Genomic DNA, 20,568 nt, shown 5'->3' with positions numbered 1-20,568 from the left:
GCTATTGGGCGGTATAGAAATGAAATAAATAAATAAATAAATAAATAAATTTCTGAGCAATAACTAAATTTTGACTGGGTTACTTTTAACTGTAGGTTGTCTCTTAATCCCTTGATGATTTGTTTAGAGGCTGTATGTTATTGGCATATTATTGTACTTTGGCCTGCACCTGTGTTTACAAAAGTGTACAGAGACTTTTTTTGTGTACATATTTCATTTTGTTCCAATTCACAATTAATTATGTTTGTTTAATTATACTTGACTGGTTTTGATATTAAAAATAAAACTGTATAGTAGATTGTAATAGAAGATAGCCTAATTCTTAAAAAAAAAAAAAAAAAGGCTTTATGGACATAAATCAACTCCTGAATTTGAATTATAGTGAAAACCATTGTTATTTGTGGGATCTGCTTGTCAAGAACTTTCCAATGAAGTGTGTTTCATGACAATCAGTTAACGGGAAGGCAGCCAAAAGGGATGACCGACTAACTCCTGACTTCATGCATTTTAATATTGTTTCACTAATATATGCAATTTGTGTTCTTTTCCCTAATTTTCATGCACATTTGTATGAGTTTTTTGATTGGAGAGCTCATTTGCAAAATCTGTAGAAGTGTGAATTTCAAAGGATAACCGAGTTCAAAAGTGTGAAACAAATGTCTTTCCCATCCCTTTGTTCAACCCGAGCTGCTCCCCTGATAGTCCACACTGCAGACCAAGTGGATGATAGTCACAGAGAAGAATGTGCAGAAAATGCATACAAAAAATGCATATACATTTCCAGAAATGTGCACAAAAATTCATGTACTTCAAAACAAAAATACCCATCTTTGCAAAAATGTGCACAAGCATGCTCTATTCAATGGAGAAAAAAGTGTGCATTTGCAAACGTGGGGGGAAAGTATACCTTTTTTTTTTTTAAGTGCACAGGAAATTTCCATGTTAACTAAAAAGCAGTAATTTCCAATCCGATGCAGATTGGGATGAAATGAATTTAGGATTGGAAAAATGAAAACCTGAGCAAAATCAAACTTGGCAGATTCACCCCTCTAGATTTGGGTATGAAAGGGAACTCACATCCTCAGACTACAGTAGAAACTATCTGCATGAGACTGTTCTTGGAAACGAGGTGCCAAATGGTATTGGACAGGGTGTCTCGGCTCTCCCTCTGATGCAGCCAGAGGAATAATAATTTCTCATCATTGTTACAATGAGATAATACACTTAAACAAAAATGTCTGATGATGTGGCTGCTCTCTTGGTAGGCCCAGGCACTTACTATGGGAACACCTCATTTCCTTCCCAGTCTGAACTCAATTCGCCTTCTTAGTTTTTGATCTGTCAATTTTATAGATACAATTAAAAGGAAAACACAGGAATCAGCATTTCCCCCGCTATGCTATCCAACCACATCCAACACTGGGATCTTTTCTTTCAAGGTCTAGCATCTCTCCTTCACTCTTCCTTGTTTCAAAGTTGGTGAGCTGCAGATGCTTATTTAACTTGCTATTAAAATGTGTCTACAACAAATGATGTCACATTAAAAGCAATTTATTTCAGCCTTTGCTTAATTTTTATTTCCCCTGTATTTTGGGGGAAGTATTTGATGTTAAAGGGAAAGGGAGGAATGTAAGGGGCAAAACATGTCCTTGGAAAGCATCTCTTTTTAATATGATACAGATTTCCAAACAGCACAGCAACTGAAGCTTTCAACAGCATATCACTTTAGAAGGAAAAGGCAGGATAACTGCAGTTTTGCAGAAAGATTTTAAATGATTGCTGGTGTTTCATCTTGCTGCCATAAGACTATACGAGAATTTCGTTTTTGCTTGCAAAACATACAAGCCTGCCCCATTCGCAACTTCAAACGTTATGTGAGTGTGAACACGTGTCCATCGAGAATGTTCGTAAATTGCCAAACATGCTCTTGCAGTCCATTTGTGCACATTTCTTAAATTCACACACATTTCTTATATTCAGTACTCAAAATCTGCCCCAGGATCCAACATTGCAGATTTTGCTTTATGCACACAAGGGCTTGACAGATGGAGTCCTAGGTGAGCCCCCCCCCCCGAGCTCTAGCTCCTCCTCCTGAGGAGGCCAGAGTGAGAGTGCTGGGGTGCTGCTGAGGCCCTTCGTCCTGCACCAGTTGTCAAGGGCTTCCTTGATAGCTGGTGGGGACAGGACAAGTCCTCCTCAGCAGCACCCTGCTTGTCGAGCTTTGGGGTGCTCAGTGGCCGGGTCCGTCAGTGCCCCAGGGCTCGGCGAGTGGGGTCTGGGAGGTCCATCAGACTCTACCCCCTCTTTGGACTCCTGCACCATCCCTATTTAAAGCACCAGACTGCCTATGAAACCAGCCAAAGCTAGGGTTCCATTTTCAAAGTATCACTGTACTTAGAAAATTTCGAAGTATCATTGTATTTCATTGTGAGAGCCAGTGTGGTGTAGTGGCAAGAGAGCTGGGCGATCCAGGTTCTAGTCCCCACTCAGTCATGGAAGCTCACTGGGTGACTCTGGGCCAGTCACACACTCTCAGCCCAACCTACCTCACAGGGTTGTTGTTGTGAGGATAAAATGGAGAGGAGGAGGATAATGTAAGCCACCTTGGGTTCCTTGCAAGAGGAAAAAAGGCAGGATATAAATGCAATAAATAAAAATAAATAAATAAATAAATAAATAAATTGTAACATTATAAATGGCAAAAAAAAATACCATTTGGGGCTTCGGGGCTAAAATCCAAAGCTAGATTTTAGGTAAGATGCATGGTTTTCCAGGACTGTGAAATTGGGGCCCAGCATGCACTCACATCCTCCAGTATTTGCAAACCATCCAAATGTACCAATTTAATGGTTGCCAACAGATCTGAAGTATTTTTGAAGTATTTTTCCCCCAGCGAGGTATCTGAGATTATATGAAAGTCAGTCTAACTTGTGCATAATAACAAAGGGAAGCATCTGAAGAAGCAGTGTACCTCTCCGCATTGTGGACTGGTAGAAGGGGAGAGCCTGTGCTTTCATGCGCTACTCATGGTCTTTGCAAGATCACTGTTGGAAGCAGATGGTGCAATAGAAGGGTCTTCGGTCTGATACAGCAAAGCCAGTGATACCGTGGGGCCAGGGCTCACAGCTTCAAAACCCCAGGACTCTTAGATCAGCAGGGGTGATGATGCCATCCGCCACCCCTCTCAGGCTCCCCTGTTCCTTGTGAGAATGGCTGCAAGCCTCACAGTAGCTAGGAAGAAAAGGGATTTTCCCAGCAATGATATATAGGTTTGAGCTATCCCGAAGTATTCTGGCATGGCTTGGTCTCGAATGGGCAGTGAAGTCCTATTCAGATTACAAAGACTTGCAAAGGTCTCTATCTATCCAAGGGATGTCAGAGGAATCTGTTCGGGAGGTGGGGCTTGGCGAGCTTTTACTGGCTCCGCCTCCTGGTCTCCAGTCCAGTCTCCACCAGCTGGCTGGACTTGGTCCACAGCCATTCAGGCCAGACAGATTTTCCACCGCTGCACATACCCCCCCCCTGCTCTTCTTCCAAGGAGAACAGCACACAATGGCACGGAGGGAGTCCTCCCTCCCCGCCGCCCACCCGCTGCCATGGCTGCTGTTGCCACATGCACACCTGTCACACTCTCCTTGCCTGTGACTTTTTTCTCTTTTGTGGAACTGCAGTGTTCCACAAATAATGGCCATAATATGTGCAAATGACAGCAGGAAATTGAGTAAATTAGGCAAATTATGGAGGAAATTTGCCTAATCTGGGCAAATTGCAGACATAATTTGCACAAATTATGGCTGTAATTCATCGATAGAGTTGGGCAAACTGACCTTTGCCTGCCCCATGCTCCCCTCACCGGACCCTGACCAGCCACCTGACCCTGTTTGCCACATGTGGCAAAGCGCCAGATGGTCTGAGGGTATTTGGCAAGTGGCGAGAGACTTCCGCCTGCTCCAGTAACTGCCATTTTGCACAAAACAGTAGCTAGGACTTTCCCATAAATCACCATTTTGTGCAAAATGGTGGCCATAAATAGGGCTATTTATGCAAAATTACATGCATAAATTGTCTAATTAGACCATTTACACCTGTAAATTTATGTAAATGGCCCTATTTACTAGGGCTGTGCATAGCTTAAGTGCCAGATCTGAATACTGAAGTGAATTGGGCTGCTTCAGGGGTGCCTCAGTGAGATCCAGAGCAGATCAGGCTAGCACTGAGGCTGTCCAAAGCAAAGCGGGTCATCGCTGAAGTGCCTTGGTCTGCCTCAGAGACTCAGAGCTATTCTGTCTGAAGCCTTTTAAAGGCCAGACAGCATGTCTCTAAAATGTATCAACTTGCAAAAGATCAGGGAGGGGGTGAGGAGGAGGGAGGGGGAAGGGGAGAGGGAAAGGAGGGAGGCGGGAAATGGTGAGCTTTGGCGAATGGCAATTCTAGTTGCCAAATTAGGGCTGAACTTAACCCAGCAGTCTCCAATAAGTGACAGTGGTGGAGGATGCAGGGAGAATACTGTATATACTGGAGATCAGCCTGCGTTTGTTTCATTGTGAGAGAGAGCTGGTTAGAGTTGGTTAGTTAGCTAGATCTGTGTAGGGTGTGTGTAGGGATGTTAGAGAATTCTGGAATGGAGCAATCCCCCCCGCCACCCCGCGAGACCTCCCCGGTACGGACCCTACGTTTTGTCGGCCGTCCGCTGCCCTCGTCTGAGGGTGCGAATGGCGGCCCCAGTCTGCGGCCACCATTTCCCTCGCTACATTAGCCATGATAGACTAAGTAAGTATTTACGTAGCCTATCACAGCAAAGAGCAGGGATGCAAACAGCATCCGCTACACCATTTGCGTCCCTGCTCTTTCTGTGATAGGCTACATAAATATATACATAGCCTATCACAGCTAACGCAGGGATGCAAATGGTGGCCACTACGCCACTTGCGTCCCTGCTCTTTGTGGTGATATGCTACGTAAATATATACATAACCTATCACGGCAACGCAGGGACACAAATGGCGGCCGCTACGGCAGCTGCCATTTGCGGCTGCAACCCAGCAGCAGATGGAGGTCCGGCTGTGGGTTGCCCAGGCCAGTGGCTCTGCGGACTTGCTGTGGAGTGGAGCTGGCCAGGGAGGATTCTGGGGGGAGGGACGGATCGCCTGTCCCCCACCGCAGATCCCCGGAACGGAGCCAGGTAAGGGATTCGTACATCCCTACGTGTGTGTGTTGTACTGCACCTTTGTCATTCTTCTTTCCCACCCATCCCTTCTCAGTTCAGCTTTTCCCTTTCTTTCTTGTCTAGATTCTTTATTTAAAAAACAAAAACATTTAAAAACTAGGGATGTACGAAAGGCACTTCACCGGGGGAGAGGCGCTCCGTTCCTCCCCCCCGGAATCCTGGCCAGCCGGCTGTGCTCCATAGGGATTCTGCAGAGCCGCCAGCCGGCTCCGCCAGCAGCCGGACATCCAGCCGCTGGCTAGCAGGGACGCAAATGGCGGCGGCCATAGCTGCCACCGTTTGCGTCCCTGCAGTCAGCCGTGATAGGCTACGTTAATGTTTATGTAGCCTATTATGACTGACTTAAAAAAACCAAACAAACGCGCATACGCAAATGGCGGCAGCCACGGCCGCCGGCATTTGCATTCCTTATTTTGGCACATCTTAGTCTACGTAAACATTTACGTAGACTAAGATGGCGAAAATAAGGGGAACGCAAATAGCGTAGCATCTACGCTATTTGCGTTCCCCTTATTTTCGCCATCTTAGTCTACGTAAATGTTTACGTAGACTAAGACATGCCAAAAGAAGGAACGCAAATGGCGGCGGCCGTGGCCGCCGCCATTTGCATACACGCGTTTTTGTTTTTAAAAAAGTCAGACATGATAGGCTACGTAAACATTTACGTAGCCTATCATGGTTTTTTAAAAAAACCTAGCCGTGATAGGCTACGTAAATCTTTACGTAGCCTATCACGTTTTTTTAAAAAAAAAACTGGAAATGGCGGCGGCAGCAGCCGGTTGGCAGACCAGCCGTTGAAGCCGAACCGCCGCCGCACCACCACCAGAGCCGCCGCCGGAGCCGCCGCCGCCGCCACCACCAGGAAGATCTGCCCATGGTAAGTGTTGTCCAGGGGGGGGCAGGGGGGCAGGCCGTTCCGCCACCGATTTCGGGGGGCCGAATGCGCTGGCATTCGGCCTCCCCGAGATCCATGGCGGAATTTTCGTACATCCCTATTAAAAACTACTTCAGTTTTCTCTTTTCATTGCCTTGTTCTTTGCCCTTCCTCGCCACTGCCCTTCTCAATTCATCTAGTTCTTAGTAATTTGCTCTTTCTTTCTAGATCCTTTATAAGAATATGAATATATATATATGTGTATATATATATATATATATATATATATATATATATATAGTGTGTGTGTGTAAGTACATTTTTTTCCTTGATCTTGGCTCTCTCCACCCCCTTCTCAATTCCTTCCCATCCCATTTTTGAGCTCTATATCTTTTCCCTAAAAAAAATAAAAAATAAAACCCCTTTTCTTTGCTTGTAGGTAGTTCTGTATTTGCTTTTCCTTTGCTTGTGTGTGTGTGTGTGTGTGTGTGTGAGAGAGAGAGAGAGAGAGAGAGAGAGCTTGTGTTGTCATCAAGCAAACAGTGTGAGGCAAAGCACTACACACAAGTCCAGATTTCAGAATACAGTGGGCAAAGCACTACACACATTGACATATATTATTTAAATTTAATACCACATTGTGTGGCAAAGCAAGCCCAATATGAGGCATCTTCAGGCTCTTGGCAAGGGCAGAGGTGGGCGAGGTACTGCTGGGACCCTCCTGTGCAACCAGTGAAAAGTTATAGCCCTTTGTTTTGAAGGGTTTTTTTTTTTAAAAAAAATCAAATGTTACATGCAGCTAGCACAAAAACTATTGGGCCAAACTGTTGAGGTTTGGCGGCTTGAATGACCCACATTGGGGTTGCTAGGTGTCCAGATTGCATGCATTTCTGTGAGACCAGTGAAAAGTTATAGCTCTTTGTTTTGAGAGTTTTTGTCACAAAAAGCACACACACACAAATTACTCTTCCAGCCTGCTTTCTCAGGTAATGTGTATTCCATTCAGCCAAAGAAAGCTTGGGGTCATCCACTGTGAAGCTGAATAGGAAAGTAGCGGTAGGGGAGAGGGGTTATTTGCACTTCAAAGAAACCTACACCAGGGATTAGGGATAGTGACCTCCTCCTAATCATTGCTTCAATGCCTAACTTCCCTTTTGACCTTTGGTTTGAGTTTCTGAGAACAGCACATTTTACCTGTGCCCGGCACAAAAGCTACTGGGCTAAACTGTCTAAAATTCTGCAGGTGGAATCCCCTCCAAGGCAGCTGCAGGTTCCCAAATCTCATGCACTTCGGTGCAACCAGTGAAAAGTTATATCTCTTTGCTTTGAAAGTTTTTGTTGAAAAACTCAAACTTTACCTGCACCTAGCACAAAACCTACTGGGCCAAACTGTCTGAAATTTGGTAGGTGGAATCATGAAAACTGAAAAAGTTATGGCTATTTCTGTTTTCCAATGGAAGTCAATGGGAAAACATCAAATCCGTTTGATTTGGACATCCAAATCTCACTTTGGATCTGAAGCGAAGCAGATGGGGTCTGAGTCACTCCAAAGTGAAGTGGGGCTTCTTGGGAAGGTCTGAATCAGCACCCAAAGCAAAGCGAGGGGAGGGGAGGGGAGGTCCATTCACAGCTCTAGTTTTTTTGGAAACTTGGTTGCTCAAATCCAATATGGTATTGAGATTGGGGGGTTAAGGCATAACATTTTGAAGGAGGTGTAGGTCTGTCAAAATTAGGGATGGACGGACCCATCTCTGTCCAGGGCATGGGTTAGCTTGATGAACTCCCCCCCCCCAGCTTGTGCAGCCTGGACCCACTCAGCAAGCCTCCCTGCTAACCCCGCTCTCCGAGGCTCATGACCCGCCCCTCCTCTCTGCATCAAGGACTTTGGCTTTATGTGAACAAGGGCTTGACTGCTGAGTCCTCAGTGTGGACAGCCCCCAGCGCTCTTGCCCTGGTCTCCTCAGGAGGAGGCCAGGGCAAGAGCGCTGGGGGCTGTCCACACCGAGGTGCACTGGGGTGCCGGGGTGCCGCAAGGCTCCCAGCCACTCTCCGAGAACTGGGGTGCTCGGTGGCCAGGTGCATCGGTGCCCTACAGCTCTGCAAGCAGGGTCAGGGAGGCCACACACAGGGGAGTCCATCAGACTCGATCCCCCTTTCAGACCCCTGTGCCATCCCTAGTCAAAGCAATCCTGAGATATTTACCTGCCATTCCCACAGGGACCCCAGCTCCCTTCCTCAGGGCACAGGCAGGTGCGCTATCAGTAGAAGCTGCAGTTCAGAAGGCAGCCCTTCTGAACTGGGCTTGGATATGCCTGAAGAGGATCTTGGATACGTCTGAAGGCTGCCTCCCCAAGCATTGCTTCAGAGAACAAACGAAGAAGGTTGACTAGGCTAAGTCATCAGTCCAAAACCAAACTGAAAGACTGTATATAAATGGGATAGATAATAACCAGGACGTAGATGTAATTAATTTTCAGCTTTTTTCTCAGTGGTACTGCCTGTTTAAAACAGATCACGACAGAGCCCAATACCTACAAACTCTCCCTGTTGCTTCTTTGAGAACCTCATTTACAGAACCATGTGTCCAAACCATGCCCACAGCATTCTTGGATGGAAGATACAGGCATGTTCCAAGAACCCTGCGGTTCTGCATCTGTGGTATGGGAGAACTAGAGGATATCTAACATTATTTACTGTACTGCCATCTATATCGAATCTTCTTATCAAAGCTTTTATTGTTTCAACCAAATTTTACAACAAGCAGAGTAATAGCAAAGATAGAACCTACATAGAGGAAATCAAACAAATCATATTAATTTTTAATTTCCTGCGAGGTCATAAACTTAACTCTATGCGATTGGGCTGTGAGAGCAAAATTGGCCAATGCCAATAGGACTGTCGTTTACTTTTGGAAGTAAACAAAAAGTGTATTCTGTCTAAATCGGACCAGCTGGACTTTTTTTCAAGAAAACGATGCGAATGTTTAGAACACATTTGGGAATAAATAGGGCAATAGAATAAGTAATGAGGCAGATCTTCCACTTTGCCACTATGGCAGGGGCAGAGTCTCAAAGCATAGGGAGTCTTGTTAAAATGCCCTTCTAAAACTGCTGTTTTCATTTGCTCCATCTTCAATCGTGTGAGAGCGGATCTAAGATGAGGGTTTGTAATTAAAATCAGATAGTGTTCACATTCAAATCTGAGCTTGGTCTTTGTAAACCAAGATGCTACTGCTACTTATATCAAATCCCCAGGGAGAGATTCCTGGGACAGATCTTGGCATCCTAACAGGGTAAAAGTATCCCTGTGAAGATTTGCTGGTTACTGTCGGGTTGCGACCCTCACATTACATGCAACACAGTAGGGCTGTGCACGGATCCCCCAACCCACTTTGGAGGCTGATTTGAAGCTTTAGATTTGTCCTCAGTCTGCTTCAGACCAATTCAGATCCAACCCGCTTCGGACTCCAGATCCGTAGCAAGCTTTGGAAATCCAAACTATTTGAATGTTACATTTTCCCGTTGACTTGCATTGGAAAACAGAAAGGGCCATCACTTTCTTAGTTTTTATGATACATAAACCTCTCGTTGGATGCAATACACATTACCTGGGAGTAAGTCACTCTGAACGCAGTGGAGCTTATTTATTGTAGTGCTCCACTTTCTCTACTCCATATAATTGTCAAATTGTGTAAACCTCCCTCCCTTATTTCTCTTTCCTCTAAATTAAGTAGCCCAAACAGTGAAGCCTTTCCTTAGAGAGGAGTTGTTCCAGTCCCCTGATCATTTTGGCAGCCCTTTGCCCCATTTGTAAAAGGGAGGGTAAGAGAAAGCAAATGTTTATTTAAATGCATATGGCCTAGCCTGATCTTATTTTCCTTATGGCCACTTGATGTACACAAGGGAAAAGAAGCGACAAGTGACAGGCTTTTGCCACAAGTAAAAACAAGCGACAGGCCACAGGTAGAAGTTTCTCAGTGTTTCTTTAAAGACAGCAATCAGGGCCATCTTACAGGGAGCTAGTCCAAGCCACCAGCAGTGCTGGCCAGCCACCGCTCAGGCGGGCACGTGCAAGGCTGCTGCTGCCGCCCAAGAACAGGACACCCTGTCTGGACTGGGAGTGAGCCAGCCTGGCTACTGGTGCAGCTGGCCCTGCCTGGTGGTTTCCCTAAGGTGCTTCATAGGCGCATTGCGTGTAGCACTTTGCCCCACAGTATATGCTGGTCCGTGTATGCACGGCTTTGGCCACAAGCTGTTTGCTTGTGCACAATAATGTGTGTGTTGCACCCACACAGTGCGTGTGCATGCACGCACGCATGCGCACACACACACACACACACAACCAAAAGAAAAGCAGACGCAGAACGAAAGAACTACCTACACAAGTTAAGAAGGGGAAGGGGAATAACACTAGCCAGCCATCTAAACCCTAACAGAAAAGGGGTTTCATTTCATTTTTGTTTTGTTTGTTTTTTATAAGAATATAGCTGAAGAGCTGAAAAATGGAAAAGGAAAGAAAAGTAATGGCGGAGAGTGGGCGGGGGAGCGAAAGAACAAGCAGTAAACAAAGCAAGGAAACAAACTGAAGCCTAAGGTCTAGAAGAGAGGGGGCGGGGGGGAGGGAGAGAGAGTGCGCACACATACGTGCACACACACACACTTTAAAAGAGACTAGGAGAAGGATTTAAGGGAAAGGGAAGACTAAGCAATGGGATTGAGAAGGGATGGGTAGGTACTGGGAACTGCTGCATGATCCAATTATAAAGAACTCCTTCTACCAACTCTCTCTCTCTCACTGGGAAATGAAAGCAGAATCTCCTGTTATGTACAACCCCTCTTCCGCCACTGCGGTGGCAGACTGCTGGGTTAAAAGTTCAGCCTCATTGGCACCTAGAGAGGCCACTTGCCAAGGCTCTGCTCCTTCTCCCTAATCTTAAGCAAATTGTTTCATTTGCCAGACTGGCTGTCAGGCTTTAGAAATGCCCAGATCAGTCCGAAGAGATGCAGATCGATCCGAGGCGCTTCAGACCACGGCGAGTCAATCCAAATCACCCTACTTCGGTTTGGGATTAGACCCTGGAACTGAAGTGGCACACAGCCCTACAAAAGACCTGTCTTTTCTAAGGCCGCCGAACATATTCATGCCATCACTCTGAATGCTATTGCAGCTGCGTGTGCAAGTAGTTTGTTAACTTGATTTCTGTTTACATTGTGTTATTGCACATAGGGATGGCAGAGAATTCCTCCACGGATCTCGGGGAGGCCGAATGCTAGTGCATTCAGCCCCCCAAAATCTGTGGCAGAATGGCCTGCCACCCCCCGCCACCCCACGGATCCCCCCCGGGATGAGACTTACCTGGGGCAGATCTTCCGGGCGGCAGCGGCTCCGGTGGCAGCTCCGGAGGTGGTTCGGCGGCGGCAGCTGCGGCCGGTCTTCCAAATGGCTGCCGTTGCTGCCATTTCCAGTGTTAAAAAAAAAAAAGACATGATAGGCTACGTAAAGATTTATATAGCCTATCATGGCTAGGTTAAAAAAAAAAGTGATAGGCTACGTAAATGTTTACGTAGCCTATCACGTCTGACTTAAAAAAAAAAAAACACGCGCGTACGCAAATGGCGGCAGCTACTGCCACCGCCATTTGCGTTCTTTATTTTGGCCCATCTTAGTCTACGTAAATATTTATGTAGACTAAGACAGGCCAAAAAAAGGAACAGAAATGGTGGCAGCCATAGCCGCCATTTGCGTATGCACGTGTTTTGTTTTTTTTAAAGTCAGACGTGATAGGCTACGTAAACATTTACATAGCCTATCATGGCTGACTACAGGGACGCAAACGGCGGCGGCTATGGCCACCACCATTTGTGTCCCTGCTAGCCAGTGGCTGGATGTCCGGCTGCTGGCGGAGCCGGCCGGCGGCTCCACAGAATCCCTGTGGAGCGGAGCGGAGCCGGCCGGCCAGGATTCCGGGGGGGAGGGACGGAGCGCCTCCCCCCCCCAGTGGAACCCAGCAGAGCCAGGTAAGGGGGATTTCGTACGTCCCTAATTGCATGGTGTATTAACTTATGTTTTTGAAATGGCTGTTAGTCAACTACAGTGAAACGTTCTGATGTCTGGTGCCTCAGACAATAGCACAGTTCAGACATTGTGACAATCCAAACTTATCACTCAAGAATGCAGAAGTTTGAATTCAGATGTCACAATAAACATCCCAAGAGAAAAGGGCCTCTGGGCTGTTTATTGCTGCAGGACAGATGCAGTTGTGGGAACCAGCACTCTCAGTTGCTCCCCCCTCCCCGTCTTCTCAAAAACCAGAGTTTGTTAACTGGGGGTTCTTACAACTTGTGGTCAATGTTCTCTTTCATCATTTGGAAGCTGTGTCATATTTAAAAACAGAATGCTTAAAATACTGGGTTTTGCTACCCCACAGGAAGAGTACACAAGAGAAGCTGGAAAACAGAAGCAAGGCAACTACAACGTTTGCATGACTTCAATTTTTTAATTAAGAAAGGCTGTGTCGCTCACTAATTGGAAACAAAGACATGTGACGTATTTCTGGAAACATTTCTTTAAAATGGTCATCAAACATCAGGTGTGTGTCTTGTTCCACAATTGAAAGACCTTAACCCGATGGCGGAGGTGCCCTGCAAAGAAGAAGAGCCAAAGAAACAAAAACCTGAGTTGAATACAGCTCACTTGAGGGATCCATGTTTCTTCAGCAGGCCCATGTCACACATTCAGAAGAGCAGCTTTCAGCTATACCCATTTCCATCCCTTTCGTATATACAGTACACACATTGCCCCTGCTGTTCAGGAAGAGGACACATTTTCCCCCAAATTCAAAGCATAATATATTGTTTTACCCTGGAAAGCGCAACGCCTCACTCAAACAGCACGGCCATTGCTACTTTGCTTGCTATGAAGAATGTTGCTGAAACATGCAACGTTTTGTGAGCTTCCTTTAATATTTTTGGAAATGGTGCTCATCCAAAAAACATTCTTTTGTTAAGGTGGTAAAGAGAAGCAATGCCTCCCAGCCTGCAATGTTATGAACTGGCCAATTCCTGGCTCCTCTACAATGGGATGAAACATTATCGTGGGAACTAAGGGGGATCCTGGGTCTAGAGGTGCCCCTTTGGCCTCCCTCCCCTTCCCCTGCACTTTGTTCAAAAATGAAAGGAGATGCAGCCAGTGTCTTCATGCTGTGGTGTCCCCTTCCATGGGGGATTCTGGGAATTGTAGTTCAACTTCCATCACCCCCAGTCACTGGCATTTTCCACTGGGGAAATCATAGAATAGTAGGGTTGGAAGGGGCCTATAAGACCGTCGAGTCCAACCCCTTGCTCAGCGCAGGAATCCAAGTCAAAGCCTCCCCAACAGATGGCTGTCCAGCCTCATCTTGAATGCCTCCAGTGTGGGGGAGCCCACCACCTCCCTAAGTAATGGGTTCCATTGTTGTATTGCTCTGTCAGGATGTTTTTCCTGATGTTCAGCTGGAATCTGGGATTCCGGGATGATCAGGAGACTAACCATGGAGGAGCTTGAGTTGTGGCTTAACCAGGGGGGAAAGAGGGGGAAGCCAGGTGGGCTTCCGTCATTCTAGAAACCACTTTGCTGCCACATCTGCTGCTGTGGCCTCATCACTCATGTCAGCTTTTGCCCCTAAAGAGAGGACAGGCTGGATGCATGTGCATGTAAGCACATGCAGGTTGTACGGCCCAGGCCTTTCACCCCGACTCTCCTTGCAGAAATCAAGCAGAGAGAGTTTATTTCTTAGACTGTCTTGACCATGCTTTTGTGACACCCCATGCTCTGACCCTCTGACCAAAGAACAATCCTGGACCACAGAAAAAGACAAGGAGGTGAGAAAAAGACGTCTCCTGAGGTTGCTGTGCAGCCTAGCAGAGGACACCAACCCTCACTCAATGCCTGAGCGCTTGTGTCCTTCCCCAAGGCTTATTTTAGTCTCTAGGATTGGGGCTGGTTGGGATGGGGGGAAGAAGCGTATCAGAGACATTGGTCAGACCATGGCATTATCAGATCAGCCTTCTCCAGCCTGGTGGCCTCCTGGTAATTCAGACTACAACTCCCAAGATCCCTGACCCTGACCAGTGATCTTGGTGGCTGGGCTGATGAGAGCTGAAGTCCAAAATTTTTAGAGTGCACCAGGCACTAAAAGAGGAAAACATCTATTAATCAGTCTGTGACAAACTAGAGATGTAGTAGGTCCCAGGTATTTCCAATCTGAAGTATTTCATTCTGGTCACATAAATGGCTTTCTTTGTGACTATATTCTTCATCATGGATTGGATCCAGTATCTGCCTTCCATGACAGGAAAGTGTCTTCCATGAAGAGAAGGGCTCTGCTTATGGATGGTCCCTCTACCAGAATGTAGAGATTTTTACACACATACACATGCACGCACGCGCATGCACACACACACACCAGAGCTCACCCCAGTCCCTCTGGGTAGCATTTTCAGTGAGCTGGAGGAGCTTCTGAGGGGAGGAGGAGTGGAGAAGTCCACTTCCACAGGCACAATTGATCCTGCAGAAATTTGGATCCAGCCCCATGCTTTCAAGATACAATGTACAATTTCATTTTCAGTGGATGAGAATAGAGCATCGCCTCATACCCGCTACTTGGTCCTCCGTTCTTAAGCCACTCAATAAATAACCGCACTGCCTCCTCTTCCATCTGTTTTGACAAGTCACTGGTAAATGTTCCTTCACCATGTCGCTTAATCTTCGAAGCAAAGCTTTCTGAGCTTGCAGAATCCTCAGAAGACAACCTGTTTGAGAAGTTGGAAATGAACAAAACTAAAACCTTCACTGGATGGGCTGTATTTCTTTCAACACCTTAATAAACCCCTCATAAAAGAAATTCTATAGGCCTTGTACATTTGGGGTGGGTGGGAATAATAAAATAAAACACTAAGTAAAATAAAATTCAGCATAGCATAAAAATGCTATATATCAAGTTAAAATATAATACAAAGTACAAAGGTTAAAACCATTCACAGGCACAAAAGCTAAAAACAACAAAAATCCGCATGCCCCATAACAGGAACAAATACTAGATCTTCAGCAATGTAACAGCAGAATCCCATACTTGTCTACCCAGACAGAAGTCCTATTGTGTTCAATGAGGCTTACTCCCAGGTTAGTGGGTGTAGGATTGCAGCCTGAAATGGTTAAAGTTAAGCGAACGGCAGGGATGTCAGAGAATTCTGCCACGGACTCCAGTGAGGCCGGATGCCCCCCGGAATCCATGGCGGAACAGCCTCCCCGCCACCCCGCAGAGTCCCCCTGGGACGGAGCATACCTGGCAGTGGATGCGGCTCCAGTGGTGGGAGATGCAGCGCTGGATGTGGTGGCAGCGGCTCTGGCGGTGGCTCCGGCTGGTCTCCTGGCTGCTGCCGGCCTGCTGCCGTCGCAAATGGTGGCCATCGTTGTGGCTGCCATTTCCGTGGCTGCCTTTTTCCATGATAGGCCACGTAAATACTTACATAGCCTATCACAGCTTACTGCAAGGACGCAAATGGCGGTCGCTACAACAGCCGCCATTTGCGGCCACAGCAGCCTGGCAGCAGCTGGAACTCCAGCTGTGGCTGGCCCCAGCTGGCGGCCCCACGGAGCCGCCACAGAGCGAAGCTGGCCGGGGAGGATTCTGGGGGGAGGGACAGAGTGCCTCCCCCGCACCGCAGCTTGCCCGGCACAGAGCCAGGTAGGAGTTTCGTACATCTAGGGATGGATGAAAGGGACTTAACTTCTCCCGCAGCTTGCTTCGCGGTGGGGGGGAGGCGCTTCAGTTCTCCTCCCGAAGTTCAGGCAAGGGGGGGAGGCGCCCCATCCCTCGCCAGCGAAATTCAGGCCGGGGAGGAGCACCCTGTCTCCCTGGCCGCGAAAAAAAAAGTAAAACACACACACACACACACACACACACGTGATAGGCTACGTAACGATTTGCGTAGCCTATCACGGCTAGATTTCCAAAGTCAGCCGTGATAGGCTACGTAAATCGTCACGTAGCCTATCACGGGTGACTTTGGGGGGGGGAAAAAAGCGCGTACGCAAATGGCGGCGCCCCATTGGCACCGCCATTTGCGTTCCTTATTTTGGCATGTCTAGTCTACGTAAAGATTTACGTAGACTACGGCGAAAATAAGGGCAACGCAAATAGCGTTCCCTTATTTTTGCCGTAGTCTACGTAAATCTTTACGTAGACTACCCCTGTCGAAATAAGGAAAGGAAATGGCGGCACCCATGGGGCGCCGCCATTTGCATACGCGCTTTTTTTTTCCCAAAGTCACCCGTGATAGGCTATGTGACGATTTACGTAGCCTATCACGGCTGACTTTGGAAAACTAGCCGTCATAGGCTACGTAAATCATCACATAGCCTATCGCGGGTGTGTGGGTTTTTTTACTGTACTTTTTTATTTTGTAATGGCGGCGGCGGCAGCCGGTCAGGAGACTGGCTGCCGCCCCCGCCCCCGCCGAAACGCCACCAAACCGCCGCCGGGACCCGCCACCGAGAGGGACATTCGCCGAAGGTAAGTCCCATCCTGGGGGGGGCGAGGGGCCGGCGGAGAATTTCCCCAACACTTTCGGGAGGCCGAATACGTCGGCACTCGGCCTCCCGAAGTTTCATGGAGAAATTCTCCGCCATCCCTATGTACATCCCTAGGGAAGGGTAGAGTCTTAGCCTGGCACTGAAAAGATATCCATGTGAGTGCTGGGTAAGCTTCCCCAGAGGATGAATCAGCATTCAAAAGCTGTGGGGGTACCACTGGAAAAGCTCTCCTGTCAGGGTGGACACTGAGCCCATAGAATCCCAGAGTAGTTCTGATTCTGAGGAAGAGCAGCTGCTCCTGGGAGAGGAGCGCGCTCATACTTCCCAGGGCCAACAGCTGGCAGAGATTCCTCCCACTGGCATTCCTGGCATAGATAGCAGTCCCGGGAGTGAGACATCATGGGAAGAAGACTTGCTGGATGCACAACGCCGACGCAGGGAGCAGCGCCAAATGGAGGGCGCGGAAAGGAGGCATAGTGCCTGGTTGGCGTGCAAACAACGGCTGCGCCCAGAGGATCCAAGGGAAAAGGGGAGGGACTCTCCCTAGCCCATATGTTCAGGGTCTGCCAGTGATTCTCCTTCAAACAGGGACCAACTGTTCCCACTTAGGGCATAGGTACTTAGGGCATAGGTATGCTGCTCATATCTAGTTGCTAACAGTAGAGTGGTTAAGTTGTAGAAGAGGAATAAAGCTTTGAAAAGAATCCCTTTGTCTGTGTCTGGACTTGGCTACTGGATTAGACTGAGAGAGGCCGCCAAGGAGCCCTTGACAGCTCCCTCTTTTTGCCAGTCTCTGAACCTCGGATTGAGGAGGCACTACAAGAAGGGCTTCGTAGGTGACCCTCCAGGTCTCATACCAATTGTAAGCACAGACACTGGTCATTATTAGATGCACAATCGAGAGGGTACTGCAAACACACATGCATGCACAGACAAGCCAGCATGGGATGATTACCTTGCCCAATAGTCACAGGCATGATGTTCATCTAGGAAATGGCAACCAGTAGCCCAGCAACAGCAGAATTCTGCTTGCAGGTGGCTGCTTGATAGTTCTCAGCTGTTGAGATTGGAAGAGGAGGAGGAGGAGGAGGAAATGTACTTCATGCCCCCTCCACCGGGTCAAATTAAGGTGTAGTTTCCATTAGGGGTGGACGAAAGTCATTTACCTGTCGTCGAAGCTTGTTCGCGGTGGGGGGGAGGTGCTTCGCTGCTCCCCCCGCGAAGTTCAGGCCGGGGGGGGAGGCTTCCCGCCTCACCCTGGCCGAAATTCAGGCCGCGGGGAGGCTTCCCGCCTCGCCCTGGCCGAAATTCAGGCCGGGGAGGAGGCTTCCTGCCTCGCCCGGCCGTGAACTCGAAATTTTTTTAAAAAAAAAAATGCCCCCGTGATAGGCTACATGACGATTAACATAGCCTATCACGGCTAGACCTGCAAAGTCAGCCGTAATAGGCTACGTTAATCATCACGTAGCCTATCACGGGTGACTTTAAAAAAAAAAAAGCGCGTATACTAATGGCGGCCCCCATAGGGAGCCGCCATTCGCGTTCCTTATTTGGTCGCTGTAGTCTACATAAATCTTTACGTAGACTACAGCGACCAAATAAGGAACAGGAATGGCGGCTTCCTATGGGGGCCGCCATTATCCGTACGCGCTTTTTTTTTTTTTAAGTCACCCGTGATAGGCTACGTGACGATTGACGTAGCCTATCATGGCTGACTTTGCAAATCTAGCCGTGATAGGCTACGTTAATTGTCACGTAGCCTATCATGGGGGCGTTTTTTTTTTTCTTTTATCGGAATGGTGGCAGCGGCAGCCGGTCGAAAGACCGGCTGCCGCTCCCGCCCCGCACAAACACCCGCCAAACCGCCGGCTGGACCCGCCGCCGGGAGGGACATTCGGCAAAGGTAAGTCCCATCCCGGGGGGATGCAGGGGGCGGGGGGGTGCGGAGGATTTCTCCCTGAAACTTGTTTGGGGGGCCGGACACATTGGCGCTTGGCCCCCCGAAATTTCGGGGAGAAATTCTCTGCCATCCCTAGTTGCCATCCCAGGTGCACTGTGTTGAAAGGTAGAAGCCTCTCAGCTGCTTATAAGGATGGATGAAAGTCCCTTACCTGGTCCTGCAGCTTGCTTCGCTGTGGGGGGGATGTGCTTCGGTTCTCCCCCCGAAATTCTTGGTGAGGGGGAGGCGCCCCGCCCCTCCTGGCCAAAATTCAGGCCGTGGGGGGCGCCCCATCCCTCGCCACCAAAATTCTGGCCAGGGGGAAGCGCCCCATCTCCCCAGCCGTGAAACAAAAAAATTATGGGGGAAAAAAAATACGTGATAGGCTACGTAACGATTTATGTAGCCTATCACGGCTGACTTTGAAAAAAAAAGCGCGTACGCAAATGGCGGCGCTCATGGGCGCCGCCATTTGCGTTCCTTATTTAGGCACGGGTAGTCTACGTAAAGATTTACGTAGACTACGGTGAAAATAAGGGCAACGCTATTTGCATTGCCCTTATTTTCGCCGTAGTCTACATAAATCTTTACGTAGACTACCTGTGCCCAAATAAGGAACGCAAATGGTGGCGCCCATGGGTGCCACCATTTGCATATGCGCTTTTTTTTTTTTCAAAGTCAGCCGTGATTGGCTACGTAACGATTTACGTAGCCTATCACGGCTGACTTTGAAAATCTAGCCGTGATAGGCTACGTAAATCGTTATGTAGCCTATCACGTGTTTTGTTTTGTTTTTTGTTTTTTTACTGGGAAATGGCAGCAGCGGCAGCTGGTCAGGAGACCGGCCGCCGCCACCGCCAAAACGCCACCAAAATGCCGTCGGGACCCGCCGCTGAGAGGGACATTCGACAGGTAAGTCCCATCCCGGGGGGGTGGCGGGGGGGTGGCAGAGAATTTCACAACCAATTTTGGGGGGCCGAGTGCATTGGCATTTGGCCTCCTGGAGATGCGTGGAGAAATTCTCTGCCATCCCTATGAAGGAATTCAGGGGAGCCCCCTTTCACCCACCCACCTCCTTCCACCTTCCTGACACTATTATTAGAATCCAGCCTCCCTTTCTGGCAAGCTGATGGATGGATTTCTATAAACTTCTGAATTCAAAGAACCATCTGCTCCGCATATGGTCAACAACCTGACGATGACACGTTGCTCCAAATTGCCTAGTGACCTCACTCACTGGTTTCATGCAAATGTTAAATGTGACGGGAGACATGGTAGAACCCTACAGATCCCGTAGCATAAGTAGGGATGACACAAGCAGGCATGCTGGAGCTTGCTATGATTCTCTGAACTCCATTTTGAAGTTTGGGTCGTCTCTTGCTCCCATTTTCATTTGCAATTTGTTTTATTTTCATTCGAACAGGGAAACTCTGCGTTTTGCATGGGAAAAGTGTGCATTTGGGGGCACTTAAAAAAAAAGTGCACACTTTCACCCATCGACTAACACATGAAAATTCATATATCTTACAGTGCCCACATTTTTTTTTAAAAAAAATGCATAAATGTGATCGCAAGCTGGGGAATGTGCGAGCATTTTCTGAAACCTGCACTCCTGTTCACATTCGGGATTGCAAACAGCGCAATTTCTGATGGTTTGCGAACTGAAATGAAATTCTTGCACATCCCTAAGCATAAATGCCATGGGGCTGATTAGCAGTTTTCCAGCACAGTCTTCTGGAATCAGCCCTCCAGGCTGGAGCAGAACCATGGAGGCCCATGGTCCCCAAACCTCAATCTGGGTAGCCACCCAGAAGGATACCATGGTTGATGGCAGTCAAAGCCACTGGGCTCCAGGAGAGTTGTCAGACTTGCGCAGCCCCTGTCCTTCTCCTGGCACAGGTGACCTTGGCAGTTTCTATGCTAAGCTTTCACCAAAAGGCCAGACAGAACATAAAC

General features: G+C 48.0%; 1 protein-coding gene across 2 annotated transcripts in view; it reads right to left on the bottom strand.

Annotated features, from left to right (window-relative positions):
* Positions 1–20,568, bottom strand: part of LOC146353610 (exendin-4) — a 491,914-nt gene that overhangs the window by 471,031 nt on the left and 315 nt on the right. Inside the window, exons 2-3 of one of the 2 annotated variants that reach the window (XR_014788128.1) lie at positions 14,735–14,890; positions 11,903–12,742 (exon numbers count right to left, since the gene is read on the bottom strand). Coding sequence is in view for 1 of the 2 variants with exons in the window: in XM_084836889.1 (XP_084693015.1) it covers positions 12,721–12,742; positions 14,735–14,890 (178 nt within the window). In the remaining variant the exon portion in view is untranslated. Of the gene's footprint in view, positions 1–8,823; positions 12,743–14,734; positions 14,891–20,568 lie in introns of those variants that run through there. The other variant, XM_084836889.1, reaches the window with a different exon arrangement.

The sequence above is a fragment of the Heloderma suspectum genome, chromosome 2 (assembly GCF_057233095.1).
Source record: "Heloderma suspectum isolate Gila_16-S chromosome 2, 16-S_ref, whole genome shotgun sequence".
Lineage (NCBI taxonomy): Eukaryota > Metazoa > Chordata > Lepidosauria > Squamata > Helodermatidae > Heloderma > Heloderma suspectum.
This window is presented reverse-complemented; position numbering and strand designations above follow the sequence as displayed.